The 25,309-nt window shown below is 44.2% G+C and overlaps 1 protein-coding gene across 3 annotated transcripts in view; it reads right to left on the minus strand.

The window, feature by feature from the left end:
• GATB (glutamyl-tRNA amidotransferase subunit B) overlaps positions 1–25,309 on the minus strand; it is a 94,080-nt gene that overhangs the window by 45,761 nt on the left and 23,010 nt on the right. For all 3 annotated transcript variants that reach the window (XM_073892367.1, XM_025874310.2, XM_025874311.2), the window contains exons 3-5: positions 9,870–9,983; positions 7,445–7,643; positions 6,889–7,011 (exon numbers count right to left, since the gene is read on the minus strand). In XM_073892367.1, coding sequence (XP_073748468.1) covers positions 6,889–7,011; positions 7,445–7,643; positions 9,870–9,983 — 436 coding nt within the window. The remainder of the gene's footprint in view (positions 1–6,888; positions 7,012–7,444; positions 7,644–9,869; positions 9,984–25,309) is intronic.

The following is a 25,309-nucleotide window of genomic DNA, read 5'->3' on the forward strand; positions in this document are numbered from 1 at the left end:
AGTTACGAAGCTACTTTCCAGCAAACCCTCTCAAACATGTCCTGTTTGCGTGCAGCACAGCTTGCCTCTACTCTCTCACCTCCTGCTTCAGCTGGGCTTCCATCCCCGCCTCTCTGAAAATGCCTCCTCAAAGTCACCAGCGACCTCCCGGCTGCCAAATGCAATGGACACAGGACTTGTTCTGTCTTCACCTTCCTGGACACCCCGAGCAGTGTGCAACATAGCAACTAATCCTTCCTTCTTCAACTATCTTCCTCTCCCAGGTGCTGTGACCTTCTGTGTTCTTGGTCTCCCTCCTACCTCCCTGGACACTCTACTTCCACTTCGTTTGCTGGTGTTTGCTTTCCCATCCATTTCAGGACCCTCTTCTTGTGCTCTCTCTGTAGCGGTATGCGGCTTTAAAAACGAGCAATGTGCTGATAACGCCTCAGTTTCTCTCTTCTGCCCAGACCTCTACTCTGAGCTCCACACTTACCCCCAATGTCTACTTGACACCTCCACTTGGAGGTCTCACAGCCATTTCACTTTCCAGAACTACATCCCAATTTCCCCACCACAAAGCCATTCTTGTCTTCATCTTCCCAGTTTCAGCCCACAGCACCACCCAGCTCCTCACGCTTCTTTGAAGACATCCTTGATTTCTTCCTGCCCCTTGATTTCCACACCAGCCTGTTAGCAAATCCTGTTATTTCTAAAATCCACCTTGAATCTACTCAGCTTGATCTCTCCATCTTTACTGACACCGCCCTGTCCACAACAGCATCATCTTTCACCTGGACCACTGCAAAAGCTTCTTAGCTGATCTCTTTGTTTCTACTCTTACTCATCTGAAATCCACTTTCCACGGAGCAGCCCCAGAGTGGTTTTCTAAAACATTAATCAGACTGTGTCATTCCCCTGCTTGAAAGCCCTTCAGTGACTTCCCACTGCACTTGGGATAAAATTCAAACTTCTTACCGTTATTGGTAATCTATCCTTTGCCTACATTTTTCAGTCTTACTTGATGCCATAACCCCCTGCCTGTTATGCTTTCCCTCCAGTGGCCTTCTGTTACCTATGTTACCTCAGAGTATATTCTAACCTTTTCCTCATCTCAGAGACTTCGCCTTAGCTGTTCGCTGGAATGCTCACCCCTACTTCTATGCTGGCTGGAGCCTGAAGTCATTCTTCAGGTCTCAAATAAACGTCACCTCCTCTGACTGGCCCTCACTCTCCAACATTAATCTTTATCACGGCATCCTATTTATTTCCTTAGAGCACGTACCACTATAATGATTTAATTTATTAATGTATTTGTCTCCCTCATGGATATAAGCTCTAAGTAGCAGGAATAATAATGTCTTTTTCACTGCTATATTCAGAATCTAGAGCTGGGTTTGGCACAGAGTAACTGTCCAATAAATTAATACCTTGTTGAACAAGCCAAAACTCTGGTATTTTCCTGAGCAATGAGTAAGCAGATTGGTTACTGTCTCACAAAAGGTTCCTGATAAGTTTTAAAGTTCTGTCTGAATAGGATTAATCTACAGCTGGAATCATGTGAAAGGCCCATTTAGCTCGAAGGAAAACTTCCAAAGTATGCTGAGCTCTGCTCAACCAAATCTCAATTCTTGGAAAACAATTTTTTTTTTGAACTCAGGGAACCCTGAATTGGACCTCACCTGCCTTTAAAAATGAAACCATCTTTCACGATTTAGAATTTTAACTTGGATAAGGAATAAAAGCATGAATTTCAGTCTCTCTCAGAGAAGGCCATACATACTACATAAATGTCTGAGAGGAATCATTTAGTATCCTGCAGTGTTGAAAGAGAGTCCACTAGCCTGGATTTAAATACAGTATCAAACATTAACAAAAGACATTCTATCCAGTGAAGACAAAATACCTTTTAAACAAATTAAGTTAAATTGCCTCAAGTGCACAAAAGCCTTACCAGTCAGGTTTACTTCAATGCATTCTACAACACTGAGGGAGGGCCTTCATTCACACATCACCAGAATGTTATCAAGCTCAATTTCTACCCTCCAGAAGCAGAGATTTGTAACAGCAAAACTAAAAAACGATACCACTGAGCACAGTGATATGGTGCAGTTACATATTTTTTTTTCTAAAACACATTCACACATCAGAAATATAACATCAGGACAGAAAACTGTTTCTGTAAACAGCAGGGGCCTGAGGATTTAGAGAGGTCTGTTAAGCTATCTCATTCTGATCACTGGATGCTCTCCAGGACTTAAATAACAAGTTCTGACACACACACACACACACACACACACACACACATTTTACTGAACGTATTTCACAAAGCTTATTTATCCAAAATGAGTAGAGGTTCTGTAAAAGTAATACTATTTATTATTGCTAATAAAAGCACCAAACATTTACTGAGTACAGGCTACTTGTCAGGGCCTGTGATAAGTTTTATATACTTTATCACATTCATTCCCTACAATATAGCTTTAGACAAAGCCACTTTTAGACATCCTTTAGGCATTTCAAACTTAACATCTCCAAAATGGAATTCCAGATTTTCTCGCACAAAGCCACTCCTCTCCCAGGCTTCCCTGTCTCAGAACCCAGTGACACCACACCCAGATGTCCCAACTCTATCTGACAACTTGGATGATTTTCTTTCCTCTTCTTTTTCTTCCTTTCCCCTTCCATATATGGTTATTTGGGGACGCAGCATATAAATGTGGGAAGTGAAGCTCAGAGAAATCAAAATCCCTTGCCCAGGTTCTTAGAGCTAGAAGAGGTGGGACAGGGTCCCAACCCAGTTCTGCGACCTCAGTGTCCTCAGCACCCACACTCTGCCATCCTTCTACCCGAAACTGTCATCTATGGAGGCTGTGACACTGTCGTGGCTGCCACTAGAAACAGTGCGACGCAGGGCTTACAGAAAGGGCACCTGGGCTCAAATCCTAGCTCAGTCACTTCTTGTAAGCCTTGGAGAAACAAGCCAATCTCTCTAAATCTCAGCTTCTTCACCTGTACAACAGGCATAATACCACCTATCTCCCAAGAATGCTGTAAAGTTTAAACGAGAGGATAAATAATTTTTTAAAAATGCCTAGTGAGGGGTGCCTGGGTGGCTCAGTTGGTTAAGCATCTGACTTCAGCTCAGGTCATGATCTCAGGGTCCTGGGATCCAGCCCAGGGTCGGGCTCCCTGCTCTACAGGGAATCTGCTCGTCTCCCTCTCCTTCTGCCCCTCCCCTACCTCTCTTTCTCAAATAAATAAATCTTAAAAAAAAAAAAAATGCTTAGTGAACTGATGAGCACATGCTAAGTGTTCCAAGTGGCAGACATCATCACTGAAACATTTAGAATGTCTACTTCAGTACATATTCAACTCAACAGATGGCTCTGAGGATCTCAACAGTGGCGTATGTCCACTGACCAGGAAGAGACTTCTGGAGGCCAGGCTGAACTGATCCATGCTCATTAGCAAAACTATCAGGAACTCACTCAATCACAGGCCAGAGCAATTTAAACTTTATTCCAAAAGCACCCTGGGGCGGGGAGGGGGGGCGTCCACTGGTCCTAGGACGGTCCTCAGTTCTCAGGCTACAGTCTCCGATGCTGCAGGGTGGTCCTATGGTGGTGGGGCAGAAGCACGAGGCAAGCGGTTGGGGCTGCTAAAATGCTAAGAGCACAAAAAGCTGGACCCCTGCAGCCTCCAGGCAGACCTTCCCTCCCCACAGTACTTTAGCAACACCCCAGCCACTCTGCTGCTGTGCTAGGGGTGAAGCTGTTGGGAGTGGTATTTAAAAGCAACAAAAAAGTGTCACAACAAATGAGATTTAATGAATCCTTTCAGCGGTCACTGGCTGATGAGTTCCTGCCGTTACGGTTTATCTCTTGGCAAGGCCCCAGATGGGACGATTTCTCAGCTAACAGGTGGCCTGTTTATTATTCCATAGGTTTGCTAGGAGTCACAGGTATTTGGAGAGAGAATGGAAGAATAAAAACTTTCTTTAAAGCAGCAGGGAACTTGGTTAAGCGACTGCCTTCGGCTCAGGTCATGATCCTGGAGTCCCAGGATCGAGTCCCGCATTGGGCTCCCTGCTCAGCGAGGAGCCTGCTTCTCCCTCTAACCCTCCCCCCTCTCATGTACTCTCTCTCTCTCTCACTCTCATTCTCGCTCTCTCAAATAAATAAATCTTTAAAAAAAAATAAAGCAATAGGGAACCAACACTTAGTGCATAAATGGGTAACCATCCAGCCTGCCCATATCTGACTTATGTTCTTGGGTAAAAAAGCACCACGAGCCATAAATCTGACAGGAGGAGTTCTCTTACTCCACAACACAGCTGCACTTCTATAGAACAAACTTGGAGGCAGCCAACTTCTATGCCACTCATAATGTGCGGCTGTGTTCTTCCAGTCTTTAGCTTAAAGAAGATAGCAAATAGGCAAGTTCTGTCTCCAAGTTCAACTTGTACCACGGCTCTGACGTTGCAATTTGTGGCTTGTAACATGTCCTATGTGACAGATGTGGCATTACAATTTCAGAAGTCCTTTTGTAACACACAAGTATATTGTGTGACATAAAAAGGTTGGTAAACAGGCTTATAAACCAACAGGGAGATGAATCATCATCCTCAATGGTATTTACTGGCATCCACTGTGACCACTTTGCGATGGTTAATTTTATGGGTCAACTTGACAGGGTTATAAGGTGCCCAGATATTTGGTTAAACAGTACTCTGGGTGTGTCTGTAGGGGTACTTCTGGATGAAATGAACATTTGAATAGGCAGACTGAGGGAAGCAGACTGCCTCTGTCATTGTGGGCGGGCCTCATTCAGTCTGCTGAAGTCCTGAACAGAACAAAAGCAAGAGTGGGGTAGGGGGGGATTTGTTCTCTCTGCCTGCCTGTCGTCTAACTAGGACACTGGTCTTCTCCTGCCTTTGGATTCAGGCTCAGACTGGATTGCACCACTGGCTCTCCTGGTTCTCAGGCCTTCAGACTTGGGCTGGAACTATACTCTCGGCTCTCCTGGAGCTTGCCCTCCTGCAGCCTCCTCACTACAGATCATGGGATTCTCAGCCTCCACGATCACATCAGCCAATTCCTTGGAATAAATCTCTTTAAACATACATACATACATAAACACACACACACACATATACACACATTCTATTGGTTCTGTTTCTCTGGAGTATTCTAATACACCACTGTACTGAGCTATGAATTAATAATTGCCATATGCAGAATCTGTATCTTTTCTCCACTCCTGCCTTTCTCAACTCAAGGAATGCTCTGTGAGTGGCAAGAGTTTTTTTTTTTTAAAAGCCCCTTGTGGGGCACCTGGGTGGCTTAGTCGGTTAAGCATCTACCTTTGGCTCAGCTCATGATCCCGGGGCCTTGGGATTGAGTCCCGAATCGGGCTCCCTACTCAGCGGGGAATCTGCTTCTCCCTCTCCCTCTGCTGCTCCCCCTGCTTTGCTTTCTCTCTTTCCTGCTCTCTGTCAAATAAATAAACAAACAAAAAACACAAAATCTTAAAAAAAAAGAAAAGCCTTTGGGAACAGAAAACATGGGGTAATCATGGGAGAGGCCAGCTTTCAGGGACTTTAGGGTGGGCAATGGAGTGCTAGGAAGGGGCCATAAGAGTGAGCCGTTAAGACACTGAGTTTGACCAAAACCTGTATTCTTTATATCCAATTTGCAAACACTTAAAATGCATAGTTTGCTTGGTCTCAATGGCACAAGTGTTTCTTTTGTTTGATTTCCTACTACATTTCTAACGAACTGAAGATATTATCTCAAAGTTAAAGTTTTGTGAAATCATAACCTTGCCTTCAGCTGTAGCTGGATGAAAATTCTACAAAATAAGAAAGAGACCTGAAGAAAAAGTCAAGTAGCAGCTAAGTGCTACCTACACAGAAACTCAGAGCTATTAAATAAAGTGTCTTCTGAGAAAGATGAAACCGTTCAAGCACATTATTTTATTGATCCTCATTTTGGTGCAAAACAACATTTGGATACAAGACGCCAGAAGAAAACATCTAGTCCTTTGTTTAAAAAAAAAAAAAGAAAGAAAGAAAGAAAGAAATAAAAGAAACAAATATACAACAGGCCCAAAGCAGAGTGACTTGCCCCCACGTCAGCAAACCAAACCTTCACTGCAATTTCAGCCTCTCCCAGGAGGGTGGCCTTTATCCAGTCGACCTGGAAGTTCCTGATCAACACTAGTGAGGTAATCTGCATGACAGACCCCCACCCTCCTCCCAAAGAAAGGTGACCTTGCCTGGAACAATCCACTCTCTGCTAGAAAACGTCCTCTACCACCCCCTTCTCTTTATAAAAGCCTACCATTTTGTCCAGCTCCTTAGAGCTCCTTTCTATTTGCTAGATGGGATGCTGCCTGATTCATGAATCTTTAAATAAAGCCAGTCTGATCTTCAAATTTACTCAGCTGAATTTTTTTTTTTTTTTATTGGACAGAGAGAGACACAGAGAGAGAGGAACAGAAGCAGCGGGAGAAGGAGAGGGAGAAGCAGGCTTCCCGCTGAGCAGGGAGCCCGATGTGGGGCTCGATCCCAGGACCCTGAGATCATGAACTGAGCCGAAGGCAGACGCTTAATGACTGAGCCACCCAGGCGCCCCTCAGCTGAATTTTTTTAACAACTCCTAATGTCAACTTCCTGGGCTCAGTGCCTCTGCACTGTTGTTAGTGTGTTTAGTTTTGACTGGGGGTTCATTAAGGAATCCAAGGAAAACTGAGGAAAAAAAACCCCACAGGCCTAAAGGCTGACAAAACCCTGTAAACAACCCCAGGGTAGCTGATGTAGAGAACAAAAGTCCAGCGAGAAAAGATGTGGGAGGCCGAAAGAGAAGGTAAAGGATGAGTGAGGGACACAGCCTCTGTGGCTTCTACCTGCCATATTTGCCTGGCTGGTCCCCAGGGCTTGAAGTATCAGCTGCAGCTCCCTGACGGCTGACGCTGCCTCTTCTCCACAGGACATGTCGGGCTCCAGCACCACTTCCAGAAGGCCAACTCCTACCAAAGACAGGCAGAGTCAGCCTCACTGCAGCTCTCCAATCGGACCCGCAGATAAATTCGGCTGAGGTCTCAGGAAGAATCTGCATCACTGATGGGGTCTCTACATGGGTTCTAGCCTTTGCATTATTTCTGCTCCCCCTCACATTTTGATTTTTAACTTTGGTTCTTTCAACGTCTGCCCGAGATCTCAAAGCTGTTGGGTCTGTGACTAGGCGGCTACGTTCGTCACACTTTATGGGCGGGCTGTTAGCAAGCCCGATGGGGATCACGGGGCAGGCTGTGCTCGCTAGTCAGCTGGGCCAATACCAACGTGGATATTTGATCTGGCTCTGTCAAACTCTTGGGCCTGTTTCCTCAAATGGCTTGGGAGAACCCTAGAGGGGAAGAGAGGTGGCCGGAAAGAAAGGTAAGAGACAATCCCCAGGCCTACCTGCCCTGTTCAAATCGATGAGCGTCTGAGACCGCGGCTCATCATGGAGGCTTTTGCCACTGTCTTGCTCCAGCTGGATCTGCTTGATCCTCACGGTCCTGGTGCTCACCTGACTCGGCTTCTTCCCCACAGAGACACTGTACGCTAAGCTGCCATTCACAGCAATCGGGAGTCTTTGCTGGGTAATTTGGTAGCCTGCCTGCACACAACATGCATTGCGTTACACAGTCACTAGGCCATAAACAGAAGCTGGAATCCAGTTTACGATTTCTTTTTCTGTCACAAAACTATAGGCTTACTTAAAAACACAACACAAGAGAAAAGGAAAAGGAGAAGAAAATTAGCTTATGCACTATAGCCATAATTTAGCCTGGCCTCTTCTGGCTTCTCCCACCCCCTCCCTTATCTTCCCTGCACCTCCCCCAACCCCCAATAAGGATGCAATAAACACCACGAATCCTGTCTTCCCTACCAAAGTGCCATTTGGGGGAATAACAATAATCTCATTGTCAGAGGCCTCTAAGAGAAGAATTTATTGTCTCCACTTAGCTCATTAGCCTAAACCCTGCATCTGATCACTGGGCTCTTGACAGACCCTCCGTATTAGGAAGTGCTGGCTAAGCATTCTGCCACCCACGCTCAGCACGGCAGACAGCAGTCGCTAGCGCACGGAAGCTTGTTTTGTTCCTGCTCTTTAAGCTAGCCAGTCATGCCAGCTGCCCTCCCTGCCCCGACAACTTCCCGTTTCTCGCTGGAAAACGCTCCGACACTCACACTCAGCTAACAGAAAACACCAAGTACTAAAGTACTGACGGATGCTGCAAGGGCTCCCCCCCCACCTCCTCCTGAGTAGAGAAGGAATGACTCTCGAGTGCCCACAGGCATCAACACCCAGTAAAGAGATGGGAGGGCAATACGGAGAATGCGAGGACAGAGAGGCAGTGCCTGTGGGCTCCCAGATACCGTGCTGAGTTCTTTACACCGTTGAATCCTCACGACAACCCTATGAGGGAGATGCGGGGCACGGAAGGGTTAGTTACGGGCCACAGGGCTAGTAGGTATCCATGCCAGGATCTGAACTGAACATGGACGGTCTGGCTCCAGAGTCTGTGCTCTTAGCCACCAGTCCAGTATTTTCTAAACTTCCCCTGCAGGAGAAATCATCTGGTGGGCTGCACCTGAAGAGTTTCTGATTCTGCAGGTCCGGGGCAGTACCCGAGATTTAGATTTCTAACCAGATGCTGATCCGAGGGGTGCGGGGGACCACACTTTTGAGAACCACCGCATTAGGCAACTCATTCTCTGTGATGAAACAGCAAGTCTCAATCTGTAAAAATTAAACTCTGAATCGGGTTGCTGAATGAAATTCAGGATGCTCAGTTATATCTAAATTTGAATACACTGTTTATTCAGATAAACAACAAATACTTTTTTAGTCTAAGTGTGTTCCATGTAAGATGTGGCAACACTAACTCTGGTTATCTGAGCCACCTGAGCCAGAGAGAGCAGAAAGCCATTGAGAATGAAAACATCTCATTTTAGTCGCATAATGCTAAATATTCCACCTTCACCAAACGGATTATCACTCTTAAAGGATGGAAAAAACGCAGCTTCATTCCCTTCATCCTACCAAGCAACAGAATTTGCTAGGAGCTGGCAGCCAGGGGGAAAAAGCAGCAGCGAGCAACTGGAGAAATAACATTCCGGCTACATTTCTTATTTAATTCTACTTCCGTCCTCATCTACTAAAGACCGGCTCACCCTCATCTTCAGTTCAAGGAAAATAAAATGAAGCAGTATCACCACTATCATTTTTCTAGATCTGAAGAAAGGGTGTGCTTACTATCAGAGGCTCAGAGCAAATGAAGAAACTTTATAATTTTAAGGAAAAAAACAGGTTAATATTGGGTTTGCTGCCAATTTACAGCCAATTACTGTTGTTAGTCGAGGCTTCTGGTTCATGTGTCTGCTTCCTATTGTCCACTTACTTGCTCCTTGTGAGATGACAGAAATGTCCCTAGAGGGGACAGTCCTATTGTTGGTAACTTCAACTTAAAAGAGGGAAGCTATCACTCTGTCTATAGAGCTGTCGTCTGCATTTACTGTCGCATCAGCCGCAGAGTTAGATTTGACCTCACAGGCAATTAGCACCGAACACCATGGCCGGCCTGAGCCTGAGAACACGGCCTTCTGCTCCCTCTTCAATTATGAGGGAGCCAGCAGAAGCATGAGCCTAAGCAAGGAGTCAGCAATCAGGACAACCGCATCCAATCTAGTAAACATCGGGGGGCACCTGCCTTCATCAGGGCCAGGCAGAACCTCCCGCTGACACGGACAGAGCTCTGACTGGAAACACGAGAGGCACAGCTACCCCCACTCCCCAGCTCTGAGAATGTACAGAGGGCGGACCGCAAAGCATACTTACAGGGAGGTCCGCATAGAAGTAGTGCTTCCTATCAAACAAGGACTTCTTGTTGATGCGGCAGTTCAGTGCCAGGCCTGTCATCACAGCTGCTTCTACGCATCTCCTGTTGAGAACCTATGGAAGCACGACACACAGCTCCTCTCAGATCCAGGCTGAACAAATGCTTCTCCCACATACTGACATCCTCCCTGAATATTCAATTTGGCCCCCCGACAGGCATTATCTCTGTGTGGGCAGCTCCGGTTCACAAGCAGACTCTTGTCTGTCTGGAAGCGGGAAAACTTTATATAAAAAAAGAAAACGCATGTGGTGGTGGGTCCTGCAGGGTATTTAATGAACTGCCACATGGGCGATCCGTTCCTCCAGTATCTGGCATGAAAGTTAACGGGGAGGGACCCAGAAAAGCTCATTAGAGTGGGGACTATGGGGAATCCACTTAATTTCATTCCCTGTGCAAGCAGAACAGGGAGCTGGTCAGAATACAGAAGAGGCATGGGTTCCTAAAGAGGAGGGTCCAAGAAGCAGCTCACCAAGCCACCTCAGTGAGGGTGGAAAACACTTCAGCAGAGAAAGAATGAAATTCTGGAAACTCTGGAAAAAAAAAAATGTTTCTGGAGAAACGGCCCTGGCCATTTCCTCAAGGGCTGGGAAATGTGGCCTGCCCACCCTCCCCTCGCTTTCAGTCCAGGCCTCGTGAACTCGAGAGAGGTACAGACCGAGCATGACCCATACCCTAACTTTACTTCCTGAGCTGCCGGTCCCTCCAGGGGCTCCCGGAGCCCACAGGTTCCTTCTGGATCCCATCCTCCCCCACTTTCAGGTGTGAATGACCAGGAAATGCTTAGCAAACTTCCCAACCCAAAAGGAGGTGAACAGCTTTTAAGAACTTTGGGGGTAGGGACGTGGGGGTATGGAATAAGGCCGACAACTGGAGATAAGGAGAAAGCATTAAGTTCTGGAGTCAGACAGTTTCTCCTATGTGTATCTGTGTGAATGGAAGGCTCAGTATGCTCATCTCTGAAGTAAGGATTTAATATCTACCTTGAGGAGCACATGAAGAAACAGCCAGAACATCTACTCCATAGTAAGAAATTAATAACTAGCTCATTTTCCCCACTCTGCTTCGGGGAAATTTGTGAGCATGTTGTCCTTGCTAATGAAACACACTTCTATTCTTTATTAGAATATTTATGATGTTCTTTAGTATATTTGGCATACTCTTATTTATGTAGGGCTTTCCACAGCCACCATTTTATTTTAGCCTCACAGCAGCCCTGTAGGGAAGGAATTTGTATTATTTCAAAATTTTAGGAAAAGAAAAAACTAAGACCCAGAGATAACAAGAGATTCATCCAAATCACAGAGATGGCAAATTAGTAAAGTTAGCTCTAAAGTCCACACACGCCCTTGCCTAGTGAGTGACAAACAGAATCCCAGTGGCTTAGGGACCTGCCCTCCAGGCTGGAATGAGTGTGGCACCCCTAACACAAGCACAGCTTGCGGATCAAACACAGATTTCGAAAACAAATCTATACAACAAAATGTTAAGAGGCATCTCTACTTGCTGCAATATACAACCCCTCGAAGACACCCCAAACGGCAAATCTCCCTCCTGGTAACATCATCACATGCCTTCTCTTCAGAAATCCGGTTATAAGACGGAGTCTTCTCACAGCTTCTATGTGGACTTCTTAATTCTGGGCCAAGTAATATTGTCAGCTCTGCAGTAATGGTTCTCACGAAGAAATGTGTGTAGGGGGAGGGGGGAACAGGATGCTCTAATTATTGATGTTTTCACTTGCTAACGTTTGGTGTTTTCCTGAGCAGTTGTTACCACAATACAAACATAGCTGGCAGAGAATGCTGCCAGCTCCCGGCAAGATGAGTCGGGTCAAGACCCACGAGAACGCGAGAACGCGGAGTTGGCGTCCCAGCCCGGGGCCCTGCTCCTCCTGGGCTCTGCCACAGCGTGGGCTTGCTGTAAACTGCCCGTCTCGCTTATTTGTACCAGTTCTGGCTTTATCACTCCCACTGGTTTTCCAGCCACTGTTGGCTCTTTCGTCCCTGTCCGGTCTGCCCCTCCGGGGGCCCGACCTGCTTCCTCCCTCTAAGCGTGAAGAGAACCCAGGTTTGTTTTGTTTGCTTATTTCTGCACACGCATTGCTAACAAACTTCCTGCGCCTGGCCCTGCAAGGGAGTGAGGGGCAGCGAGCGATCGCGGACTCCCACTGTGCCTGCATGCACAGAAGGACACAGGCACTTGAGAAACCATCAATTTCCAAAGAATAAGAGCGCATGAAAACACATAAACATTACAGCAATATTGAATATACTTTAATCTTTTTTTGATGATTTAGAAGACTCGAAGTACTTCAGGGTCAGAATTATAAGCATCAATCATCACCACACTATAGTTGCACAGAGGGGCTAGTAAATAGAGTGCCAGTTAAAAGAATGCCACGAAAAAAGAATTTATTATGATCTGAGTCAAGCTGCCTATGACAGATGGAGGTCCAGGTCAGCATATTTGGAGGACGGGATGCAGACGTGGAAAATTCAACTTGGGCTGTCTTTATTCTGAAAGACTTCTTAAGTGTCTATAAAGTAGATTTTAGGGATACAGAGGTAAACAGGACTCTGTCACTGGCCTCAGTGAATGTGCAGTGGAGACATGAACCCGCCAGCATCTGAAACATCCTTGTCAAGTTCACCTTCTATACTAGGAAGATCTTGCTAAAAATGCAACTCTTACAGCATTCCGTTGCTTAAAATCATGACAAAGGCTAAGCTTTTTACAGGATCCAGTTCCCACCTCCTTCTTCAATTTCATCTCCCATCAACCACCCTCCCCCCCAACACATGGTCCATCTCTTATACAAACCATGCTGACCTGTGGACTCTCCCTCTTCTCATTCCATTCAAAATCTGATGTCACCAAATCTATGAAACTTTCCTTACTATTCTTCCTACATACCTCTCTGGCCTTCTACACACTTCCATTTGTGCTAGTACGACACTGGACTGAATTTATTTACATATATTTCCAATAGACTAATTTCCATGGGGATGGGAATTATCTGTTTATCCTTGCATATCCCTGGAGCATAAAACAGAACTGAAAAGTAGCGGTGCTCAATTAATGTGTGTTGAACTCAAATGAGGATGGAGGTGATGGATATGAAGGCAAGGTTTCAGAGAGGCACTGACGTCTCAATCTTCTCTAGGGTGTTACTTGCCACTTGCTGGCCTTCAACTTGTTTCTGGAAGTTTCCTGAAGCAAAAACCATTCATGTATGATGTGATCAAAGAGGTAACTTGAAAATTCAAAGACTTAATTTGTCCCAAAGAAAGCATGTTCCAGAAGTTTTTTTTTTTGCAATTAACACAAAGGGACAAAGGATCTCAAGGTTAGCCACAAGAGCTTTCATGCAGAAGGAAAGCAATGATCCCTGGAACTCACATAGCATACCTTTCTCAATGGGAGTCTTAGAGGAGGCTTCGCTCTGCCTTCAGGAATGATCATCAGCAAGTATTTATTGCACAGGAGGTGTGCTACACACAACACATACATTTGCCATTTAACCCTCTCAGCAATCCTAGGGCAGACACTATTATGATCCTCATCCTACAGATAATGAGGGGAATCCTAGAGATTAAGTAATTTGGCCAAGGTGACCCATAGGATAAATGGCAGAGCCAGGAAGTCAGACTGCTGGCGCTCAGGCTCTCAATTACTACACTCTACCTTAAATCTTCAAAGAATAAAGCATGTTACTGATAGCTAGCAACACTGCTAATATCTGGCCATAACTCTGGAGCAGCAAGCAACTCAGACCAAATTCCACTGCAGATACTGTAAGGCAGATATTGTTTCTAACATCTTCTTCACAGTGTCTATAGGTTTGTTTTCAGATGTTGAGCTCCTAGGGAGCAAGCACTGTGTTCTTCTCAATCTGTAAAACAATACAGTCTCCGGCATGTGGAAGATTTGACACTGAGTGGACCTACAGGTTTTCTCCATTAGCAGGGGATGTCTTATTGACAGATTTCCGAAACCCTTAGACACAAGAACTACCCATAAAAGGATTTCTAAAATAAGTGAAGAGGCTCTTCTATTTTAATTAGAAGATAAGAAAAGTAGAGGTAGAAGAAATGTGCATCAGACCTCCAAGGACACACTGTGCCCCAATTTGAGAAATAGTCTTCTAGTTTTAAGACTTATTTAGCCTAACCAAGCATTTCCTAATCTCTGAGTATAATGGACCATCATTTAATGACAACTTCCAACATATGCCCTCCCCCCCACCGCCTCCAAAAAATCACCAGGCCGCACACACATTCTACTTTCTTAGTATATCTTGACTTTCCCCCCCATTCCTCTAAATCCTCTGGTTTAATTCAGGCCTCTATTCATACATCCTCACCTCCAGCTGAGACTTTTGCACTAACCACCTGGCCAGGTTTCTCTCTCTCCATTCCAGTCCTCTATGATCTTCACACCCGTTCAAGAGTGACCTCTCCAAAGGGTAAATCTGTCCATGCAATGCCCCTGCTAAAAACCCTTCTTCACTACTTCTCATCACTGAAAGGACAAAGTCCAAGTGTTTGGTGGAGTTTTCTGTGTCCTTCATGATTTAGCCCCTGACTACCTTTCTAGCTTCCTCTTCTTCCACTGTCCCGGACCCCATAGACCCTCATGCAACCTTGCATTTGACACGCTTCTGTACAAACTGCTGCTTCTGCTGGTAATGCCCTTTTTTCTCATCCACTTGAGCAAGACCTTAGCCCCTAGCAAGGCTTGGATGTCCCACCACTACTGTGGTCTTCCTTCTCTTCCAGTAAAGCACCATCTCCCCAAGCAGACTGAACTCCCTGAGGGCAGTCAAGTCATTTTATCTTATTCCCCTCTGCCCCACTACCTAAATGCAATACCAAGCTGATTACACATTAACGGAGGTAATGAATAATTTAATATTCCCTTTATCAACATCCAAAAGACTATAAGTTATGAAATAAAAGCAAAACTGTTCTATAAAATACATGTGTCTGGAAAAAGAAACCACTCTTAGTATGTAAAACAGAACAAATTTGATACAGAGACTTTATTACACAGATGACAGAAGAGTTGAGATGTTACAGAGGGCACAGTGAGGCCATTTAGGAGATTCTCAACAGCAGGAGGCTGCTGCTACCCCTTGCTGGAGGGATGGGGGTGGGGAGAAGCAGCGCTACCAGAGCCAGGGCATGCGGCACCCAGAGGACCCAGGAAACACAGTGGACCTGTCTCCTGGGAGCTGGAACCAGGGACAAAACCCAGCCACTACTGGGGTTGCCAGAGAGGGAAGGAGAAACACCTTGTGGCTTCTTTCCTCCCACCTCTGGTCTTTCACCAGAGTCTCCCATGGGCCTAACCAGCCACGAGCCAGCTGGCCGGGGCCACCAGGAACAGAAGCGTGCAGGGGCAGCACCGAACGGTGAGATGTGATATGGGGACATGCAGGCCACAACTGCACAGCAAATACATGCATTTTTATATTCACTTCTGGGACTTTTTCTTTTGATAATAGCTAATTATTAAAATGATGCCACTCTCAAGTCTGTCTAATCAACATAAAACTGAAAATTCTGTGAACTCCTTTTTCATACACTGGGAGCCAAAAATTAGGAAATGCTACTGATTTCTAAGGAGCATTTGTGATAAGTCAACTTGGGTTGGAATGAACTCTAAGTCTACATTAACTGTTAGGAAAGGATTTGCTAAGCAAATCAACAGAATGAAGAAGATTCCCTAACCTACTGAAGTCAATATAATATTTCCTAGAATTTCCTGGAATTCTACTAATTATAAATTAATCCATTCACTAAAGTCAGCCTCTGGGACCTATACTGGGAAATATTTTTGTGATGTACTTCAAAGATATAAAACTGCCGGTCTTTCAAAACAGTCTATAACTCACATTTCCCTCCCCTTCCTACTTTATTCTTAACTGGTGAGCCCATGGTGCAACGATCCCCAAAGTTAGTCCAACAGCTATGAGCACCTTCTTTAAAAATCAAGGCAACACGACAAGACTCGTGTACTCACTGAAAATCCAGTTAGCAATTCTTTTGGAGCATTAAGGCAAAGATCATAAAGTGATATTTTACAAAAATCCCAAATGGCGATTATTCTGTGAAACTAATGGTATATAAGACCAATCTTATGATTAAGATATAGCATGGTAAATGCTTTCATTTATGGAGAGAAAGTAATTAAGATTTGTTAAGTAAAAATAAGGCAGTAAAATGGGCCTTTGTCTTACTGCTAACCATAAATTTATCTCAAAGCATGAATTCCCTCTAATTCACATTCAAAGAAAAAGTTACTATACAGATAAATTTTCATTGCGATAGAGAAAACTGTTGCCCCATTTCCTCACTCCCACCTCCCTTCTCACCACTGAGCTCTTTTACCATCACCCCAAAAAAATACAAACACTCCTGAGCTGTGAAAATTAAACTTGCGAAAACTGGTCAGTTAGGTAAGATAAGTTTTTTAAAGTGAAAGTTTACCATCAAAAGTGACTAGCTTTATGCAGATACTAAATATTTATAGGGATATACCCACATAAATATATGATCTTTACGCCTAAACATGGACACTGCCTAGGGAAAAGGAGAAAGTGAATGCTATATTTTCTCTTTTGTTTAAATCTCTCTTTCCCAAAGGAGAAAAAAGCTCCCATTCTCAAACAGCCACTTCACAGGAAACAATTCTTGTTTAAAAGAAGGGTATGATTTGGCAGTTTTGACTGTTTTTCAGTTCTAAGCCTCTTCTTTATTCTCTTGTACAAATTCCACTCCCTATGACTGGTCAAGATCAAAGGCAAGGATATTCTTTTGGTCCAAAGTGTCAGAAGGCCCACTCTCCTCCACTGAGATTCCATTATCCTCTTGCCTCCTGCCCACCTGGCAAGGTCAGGTGGCTAGGGCTAGTGCCCACAGTCACCACCAGCTAAGGCTAGCTCAGACCAGCTGGGTCTTTAGAACCGGAGCAGTCTTTCTTGCTTTTCCACAGAATACTGGCACACTAAAATCTGACCTTGAACTCTGGGTTGTAACAAAAAAGAAGGAAGAGCCTTGGCAACTCTAAGCCTGCCTTTAGCCTAGTTAAAAAGTTTTCACATGATACAGCCTGGTTCGCTTGGACTTCACTGTGGGGTTGGAGGCCAATGGCCCAGCTCCTATAGTGTTCACCTGTGGAGTCTCATGCTTGGCCACTTACCCAAGTCAGACAGGAAGGCTTAAGAGTGGCTGGCAGCCAGTAAAAAGCAAGATCGGGTGTGCACATTAACTGCTCTCTGTTTCCCACAGCAGTTCCAACAGTCATTAATTTGGCATTACTCATTACTATCAAAGTGACTTTTACCAATTGACAAATCAAGAGAAAACTAAGTCAGAAAGACCTGAAACTAATCTCTACTATTACTAGCTGTGGAACCTTGAACAAATTACCTAACCTCTCTCAGTTTCCTTATCTGTTAGAAGAAGGGTAATTTTGCAGGACTGTTCTGTGAATTAAATAAAATTACTCAACACATGGTAGACATTTAGAAAATACTAGTTTCAGAATGGAAGTGTTATTAAATGCAAAATGCCCATCTCAATTGAATCTTTTATGTGCAAGCTTTTCTAGGAGGCAAGGGACGCTAATGAGAAAAGGTCTAAACAGCTCCATAGATCCATTAGTCTAGATTTACAATCCAAAAAGTAAGGCACAACAGATGCTGAAATTATGTATTATGTCAACATAATATTTCCCCCTTAAATGATAACCAACACCTTTTGTGATAATTAGTGTATTATCTCCAGTGCAATGGAGACCGTATTTCTCAATGCCTCAGGAAACTTATATTACTTCATTTTCTCTGTTTTACAGTGAGGCAAAATTTTCCTGGAGAACACTGTATGCTTGCCTGTGGCTGGAAAAAACTTCCATCTCAGATGAAAGGACCTACCTTCTAACAAGTTGAAGACTTATAAATCAATTAAATGAACCAATTTTTACCCTCATCACACTGACGTCCATCACATATCTGTGGCTTCCTGTCTTCTAAGACAGTAGATGTGTCTGGAATGCAAAGACAGTCCGTGGAGAAGAGATGTATGAAGGCATGAAGCAGATACAGGAATCAGTTTAAAAAAAAAAAATTCTTGTTCTTTTCCAATAAAACTTTGAGATGGGGCCACGATCTTTAATGGAGAAAGATCTCCCCCCAACTTTGTGAAATTTGTTGTTCTCATTTATAACTTTTAGGAAAAATATTTTAATATTAAAAAAGGCTAAAACATACAAACCCATTCATTTTAGACTGCCCCCATACAGAAACTGCCAAGTCTTTCCTAATCTATCCTAAAATTTACTCACAAGATTCTACACCTGGAGTAATTTAATGGAATGACAAACTATTTTCTGTTACTGAAACCTCAAGAGTAATCAGTGATAGCGGTAAGAAACATTATTTTCATGAGTGGAAAGCTCTAATGATTCAGAATGAGATCTACTTTCATCTTTGTATAAAAGATTAATATTATGTTGAAAGATCTGACTTGCTGAGAAATCAAACAACTGGCCTGAACCAACCAAACTCTAAGAAATGCTAGCTGGGTATTCACCATTTGTATGGATAGGGAAAATCTGGTGAAACAAGGCCTGTGAATATCAAAAGCAAAGTCCTAGAGACGCATGTACCTGCTGCGTTCATCAGTCCCAGGCATGTCCTGAGGAGTGAGCCTTTGGAAGAGTCTATCAGGATGTAGACTTTTAGGAAGAAAAAACTATATTTCACTTGGTACATCTAAAAGGAATACATCTCATTATGAGGCTTCAGGGCAAGCCATGAAATCATGGAGGTGAACAGGTAAAAGAAAAAGAAAAAAAGCTACACTTTCATAGGGCAAAACACCCTACTTCCTTAATTATGTTTGCTTCAAGAGGAGATAATAAAAGAACTGGCCTGGGACTTTTATTTTTTTAAAAAAGATTTTGTTTAATTTATTTGACAGAGAGACACAGCAAGAGATGGAACACAAGCAGGGGGAGTGGGAGAGGGAGAAGCAGGCTTCCCGCCGAGCAGGGAGCCTGATATGGGGCCCTGGGCTGAAGGCAGATGCTTAACGACTAAGCCACCCAGGCGCCCCTCACTTGGACTTTTAAAAGAAGGGAGAGAGGGATGGAAGGGGGAAGGAAAAGGAGGAGGAAAAAGGAAGAAAATGAGGCTAGAGAGACATGACAACTAGATGCACCATGTGACCTCTGAATGGATCCTGGATGGGGGAGAAGAAAACAAAGGATACCACTGAGACAAGTGTGGGAATGTGAATATACCGTGTCTTTGATGCTAGTGCTGTATCAGTATCAGCTGTCCTTACTGCAATTGTTTGACGGTGATCCCAGAAGAGTACGTTTTTGTTCCTCGGAGATAGATGCGGAGATATTTGGGGATGAAGTGCCATGATGTCTGCAACCTACTCTCAAGTGACTCATCCAAAAGAAAAAACAATCTAGGTGCAGGACGGATGTTCACTGTACTATTTTTTCAACTTTTTCTTAAGTTTGGATTTCTTCAAAATAAAAAGTGTGGGGGCGGGAGAAAGGAGTAGATAATTCTGCCTGACAGGATGGTGAGATGTTACAAGCCATAAGGGGGAGAGAGAGCCTGGAGGAGGCAGGAGCTATTTAAACTGATGCTAACTCATAAACTGTACGGGTGTATCAGAAGCTTGTATTCAGAGCTGAAAATCAGCTGTAAAGGAGAAAACATTCTAGATACTGTATCTCTCCAAAACTTTCCTGTGCCATAATCAAGTGGGACTTATTAGGGCCCCGTATACGTGCTGAAGTACAGAGCAGCCCTCTAGGAATGTGAACAATCTGTTAACAGGGAATTCTCTATTATCTACATGTAAGCATATAAATCTTGAATATGGGCCACATGTATGTAATCTAGAATATGAAAAGACAACTTGTTCTTTTACCTGGGAGGAAAATGATTTTCCCCAGTTACATATTTTCTGGTTGAAAATACTTTTGGCTTCCCCCAAACCTCTACGGGTATCTTATTTTCCACTGATGCTTCCATTCTGTTCCTTCACTATGTAACCGTACATGAAATTTCTCAGTTTGTGCGTCTCTGAAAGACATCTATGATCGAGAACTTCATCTTAATTAAATTCATGCTGTTCTGACCGCCTTAAGTTGTGCCACCTTAAGTTACTTCAGTGAGTGTTACACAAGTGTTTACCACCCCTATCCCTTGCCCAACCCAAGGGCCACTAGGAAATGGAAGTATTTCTATTTCAAAGATACAAAGTTAAGAATATGAGTGTCATAATGATACCAAAAAACATTTACATGCCACTCAGAGAGTTTATGAAGTGCTTTCATATACATTAACTTCTCTGTGTTCATAGATATAAACACGGAAGAGAAAAAGAAAGAAGGTAAATAAAATAGCTGTCTGACCAGGATAAGTGAACACAGGTTATGAGTGAATATGGGCATCTTAAATGTTTACAACCAGCTATAAAGGAAAAATTCCCTGTTATGTTTTGTTGGAAATGAACAATTAGCAAATACTGCAGAAGGGAATTGAAGTCTGGTGCTTTAGGCTAAGAATGGGAACCAGGCAACTCTCCCTCCTATTTTGAACTGGGCTCCTGACCTCTCTGTGTCCTTAGGCAAGTCAGCAAGGCCCTTGGTTTCTTCTTCTGTCAGCTGGGGTTGGAGCCCCTGACCTTGCTCACTGGGGTGGCTATGAGTTGGCAAACATCACTGGAAATCCAAGACACTATTTTTTTTTTAGATTTTATTTATTTGAGAGAGACAGAGACAGTGAGAGAGAGCACAAGTGGGGAGGAGAGGGAGAAGCAGGCTCCACGCAGAACAGGGAGCCTGATGTGGAAATCGATCCCAGGACCCCGGGATCATGACCTGAGCCAAAGGCAGACGCTTAACTGACTGAGCCACCCAGGCGCCCAATCCAAAACACTACTGACAATCACGTATTATTGCCTGTCTGCATCTCCTAAGAAAGCTGCAGAGCATGACAAAGACCCTTGATTGATTGACCATGCCTCTTGCTTTTACACTTGTGAAAGAAGATTCATGCATCAAAATTTGGAACAGAATACTTTTAAGGTTCCTAGGAATGCTAACGTTTTTTGATACCTGCTTACCCTCCCTGTCCCAGCAGTTCTAGGCCTTATCATAATGATGCAACCAGTGGTGGAAGGCCGGACAACATGAAGACTCACTAGCAAGAACTCTCTGCCATGAGGAACAAAATGCTCTTCCAGAGGGGCCCAGCTTGACTACACTAACTATGCCAACATCACCAAGGTGACGTTTGTCATCTCTGAGATGCCAATGGCAAAATGACTTCCAAACTTTGCCAAGATTTTAAAAAGAGCTAAGGAAAAAAAATGCCCCATGATGCTGTAGTGTACAGAAGAGCCAACTATTGCCCACCTCCCCCACCATACTAATACAAAGCTGAAAATACATATAGAAATGACAAAGTAAGAAAGACCCATCCCAATGGTCTCAGAGGCGAAGTGTATTTACTCGTGGTATACAGAAAGAATTCCAAAGAACTCATCCCAAAAGAATTATTTCACATCCAATTCCAGACACAATGCAGAGTAAAACTGTCTCATGCTTTCGAGGGCAGAAGCGGGCATTCTCCATTCTCCTGCCTCCATGTTACCATATGGCTGGATTTTGTTCTCTACTCCATACTCTTTTGTTCCCAAAAGAGGAGTGACTTGTTTGACTTGTGACTTTGGGAAAAGAAACCATGCACACGTGGTTAGCCCCTCTGGCCTATTTATTACAGGTCTCTAGTACAAATCATCAGAACCAAGCTCTATGAGCTCTTTCTGGTCAGCATGACCACAGAGATGATACATTCTGGGCCACTGTGGACACCTGAAAAGTTTTCTGTAGAAACAGGTGCTTCCCCTACAAGTGAAAGGCCTACAGTTTTGGGGAGCCAGTTCAACTTAAGCAGAAAGTACTAGAAGTTATTTGGCTATATATCAGGTTGCATTTTTTAATCAAGCTATTATTACTGGTAATAAAGCTGATATGCTCATCTCCATCTGTCTGACATGTATGTTGATTTCTCAATTGGTTCTCACTCAAAAGGAGAAGATGGTCTTATTTTTAGTGACCCCCCTAATATCTTCCTGGAAACTCCTTTCTAACACTCATAAAACCAATCTAGAAACCCACACAGCATCACCAATGACTCCATAAAGCAGAAGAAACCCAAGAGGGCCAGCTGCTGTGACTGGGCATGTATTTCCTGTGAGGGAAGAGGTTTTACGTGTCTGCCGCAATTTTTTAAGTTCGGGAACTGTCCATGGAAGAAAAATGAATGGTACCCAGCTGCATGATTTCAGGCTGCATTTTTATTATAGGCTTCTAGTATAAATCACTAGAACAAAGCCTGTATGAGCTGCCTGAATGTCAGACAAAAATAGTGTCACAGAACACTGTTAGGTAATTTTTTAAACTACTATATATTTATATCAACAAAAGACCCCTAAGCTTTTGTACTCCTGGGCATCCTTGGTAATGTGTTTATATTTTTTTTCCCACACATTCCCCACCTCACTTTCTAGCATGACAGACTTTCTGGTGCAGTAGCGAACCAACTTCATTTTAAACAGTTCTATGTTCTGAGTACAGCACTATCCCCTCTGACAAGGGCTCGCTGTTACTGTGTGCATCTCTCATCCCGAGCACATATTTTTAGGGGAAAACAAACCAGCCTAAGGCAACGGGGAAATGGGAGAAAAGCCCTTTCCAAACACAATACTGAAGGTTTCTTCTTCAGGAACAAATCTCTGGCGGAGATGAGCATGCTGCCTAGAGATGTTCCCTTATCAGGAAACAAGCAGAGAGTGGCAGAGAAACACAGCTGGGTCAGAGAGATGCTCTGCAGGCCTTGGAGAGTCACCTGGAGAAAAGGCCAGATGATGTTCTTTTAGGTTCCCCCAAGGCTTGGGTGGAGGGCAAAACAAAACCTCAGTTTCCTCATGGGTCTCCCACCATAGCTGGCTAAACCTTTCACTTCTCTTGTATTGCTTTTTGTTTCCCCATAAGAGGAAGGAGATGGCATCATCATTTCCATACAAAGGTGAAGGGAATGATTCAGGATAAATTCTTTTTGGAAAATGATAACTTTTAAAGGCAATGGGCAAGTAGATGATCAAGACGGTGGAGTAGGAGGATCCTGAGCTCATCTCCTCCCACAGACACACCAAGGCTGCAACTACATACAGAGCAACCCTCTCTGAGAATGACCTGAAGGCTAGCAGAACATTCTTCCACAGCTAAAGATATAAACAAAAGCTACACTGAGAATGGTTGGAGGGGCAGAGATGTGATCTTGTTGAGACACCCACCCCCAAATGTGGGGACCCACGAGTAGGAGGAACATCACAGCTGTAGAGATCCTCCTTGAGGAGTGAGGGGTTCAAGATCGACATCAGACGTCCCCTGCCCTGGGGCACTGCACTGGGAAGATGAGCCCCCATGATGTCTGGCTGTGAGAATCAGTAGAGCTTAACTCCAGGAGCTTTGAAAATGAGTGTGGCTTACCTCCAAAAGAGCCATAGGTATGGAAAACCAAGACTCTTCTCTTAAAGGGCCTATGCACAAGCTGACTTGCTTGGGGACTGGGTACAGAGGCAGAAGATGGAAAAGTACCTGGTCATATGTGAAGGAGCTTCACTGATGAGTTTTAGGACTTTTGCAAGAGACAGGAATCTGTAGGAATTTTCTCCAGGAACAGAAGCACTGGCAGGCACCATCTTGCTTGCCCTCCTTCTACCTAGCTGGCCCACTGCTGGCCAGAGCCAGTTCTGACACTCTCTAGCTACCTTGCCAGCACTGTTCACCCTGTCCCTGTGTTCCTCTGTGGATCTGGCAGCCTTGACAGGTGTCCCTCCATAATGCTCCCACTATGCCATGCCCAGTAGGCAGACTCTGCCAGGACCAGCAAATCCCCAAAGTGGCTCCCACTCCGCCACAACTGGCATGTGGCTCAGCCAAGACTGGTGCTCCCTCCAAAACTGCTCTAACCAGCCACACCCACAGGCAGCCTCATCCAGGAACAGTGCCCCCACAAAGTAGCTCTCACCCCACCACACCTGGCAAGTGGCCTCAGCTGGGACCGGGGCCCCTCCAAAGTGGCTCTTGAGCTGGGGAGCACCTCTGCCCCCAGCATGCCCATGAGAGTTGGGTCTTGCAGCCAGCCATAACTAGGACTAGACTGCCCCAGAGCATGCTTGCAGTAGCCTCAGCTGGACATCTCGGCTGTGTTGGGGGCCAGCCCCACCCACCAGGGAGTCCACAGCAGTCACATCCCAGCTAAAACAGAAGGGCGCATACAGCCCACACAGGGGCCACTCCTGGAGGTCCTGGTTCTGGTGACCAGGGGAGGGCTGTGCTTCTGGGTCCTACAGGATGCCTTCTACATTAGATCACTCCTTCAAGACCAGGAGATGTAGCCGATCTCCTTAATGCTCAGAAACAAACGAAGAGACAGGAGAATATGTTCCAAATGAAACAACAAAACAAAAACCTCAGAAAAAAAACTGAACAAAATGACAATAAGCAATCCACCTAATAAAGAGTTTTTAAGTAAAGGTCATAAAGATGCTCACCAAACTTGGGAGAAGAGTAGATGACTACAGTAAAAACTACAACAAAGAGAAAGAAAATATAAAAAAGAACCAATCAGAGCTGAAGAATACAATAACTGAAATGAAAAATACATGAGAGAGAATCAAGAGCAGATTAGAGAATGCAGAAGAACAGATCAGCAATCTGGAGACAGGACAGTAGAAATCACCCATGCTGAACCGTAAAAAGAAAAAAAAAAGGATTTTAAAAAATGAGAATCGTTTAAAGGACCTACAGGACGACATCAAGTGGACTAACACTTGCAATACAGGGGTCCCTTCTGGGGACAGAGAGAAAGGGGCAGAATCTTGTTTAAAGAAATAATAGCTGAAAACTCCCTTCACTCAGGGAAGAAACAGATATCCAGGTCTGGGAGGCACAGAGAAAGGACCCCAAAGAGATCCTCATAATAATTAAAAGACACATAATTAAAATGTTAAAAATTAAAGATAAGGAGACAATCTCAAAAGCAGCAAGAGAAAAGCAACTCATTATGTACAAGGGAGCCCCCATAAAACTATCAGCTGACTTTTCCACAGAAACTTTGCAGGTCATAAGAGAGTGGCAGGATACTTTGAAGTGCTCAAAGGAAAAACCCTACAACCTAAAATATTCTACCTGGCAAGGTTTTTTTCATTCACAACTGAAGGAGATAAAAGAAGTTTCCCAGACAAACAAAAAGTTAAAGGAGTTCATGACCACTAAG

Source organism: Callorhinus ursinus, unplaced genomic scaffold (genome assembly GCF_003265705.2).
Source record: "Callorhinus ursinus isolate GAN/ISIS: 27379988/994484 unplaced genomic scaffold, GSC_fseal_2.0 scaffold4, whole genome shotgun sequence".
In the NCBI taxonomy this organism is placed as follows: domain Eukaryota; kingdom Metazoa; phylum Chordata; class Mammalia; order Carnivora; family Otariidae; genus Callorhinus; species Callorhinus ursinus.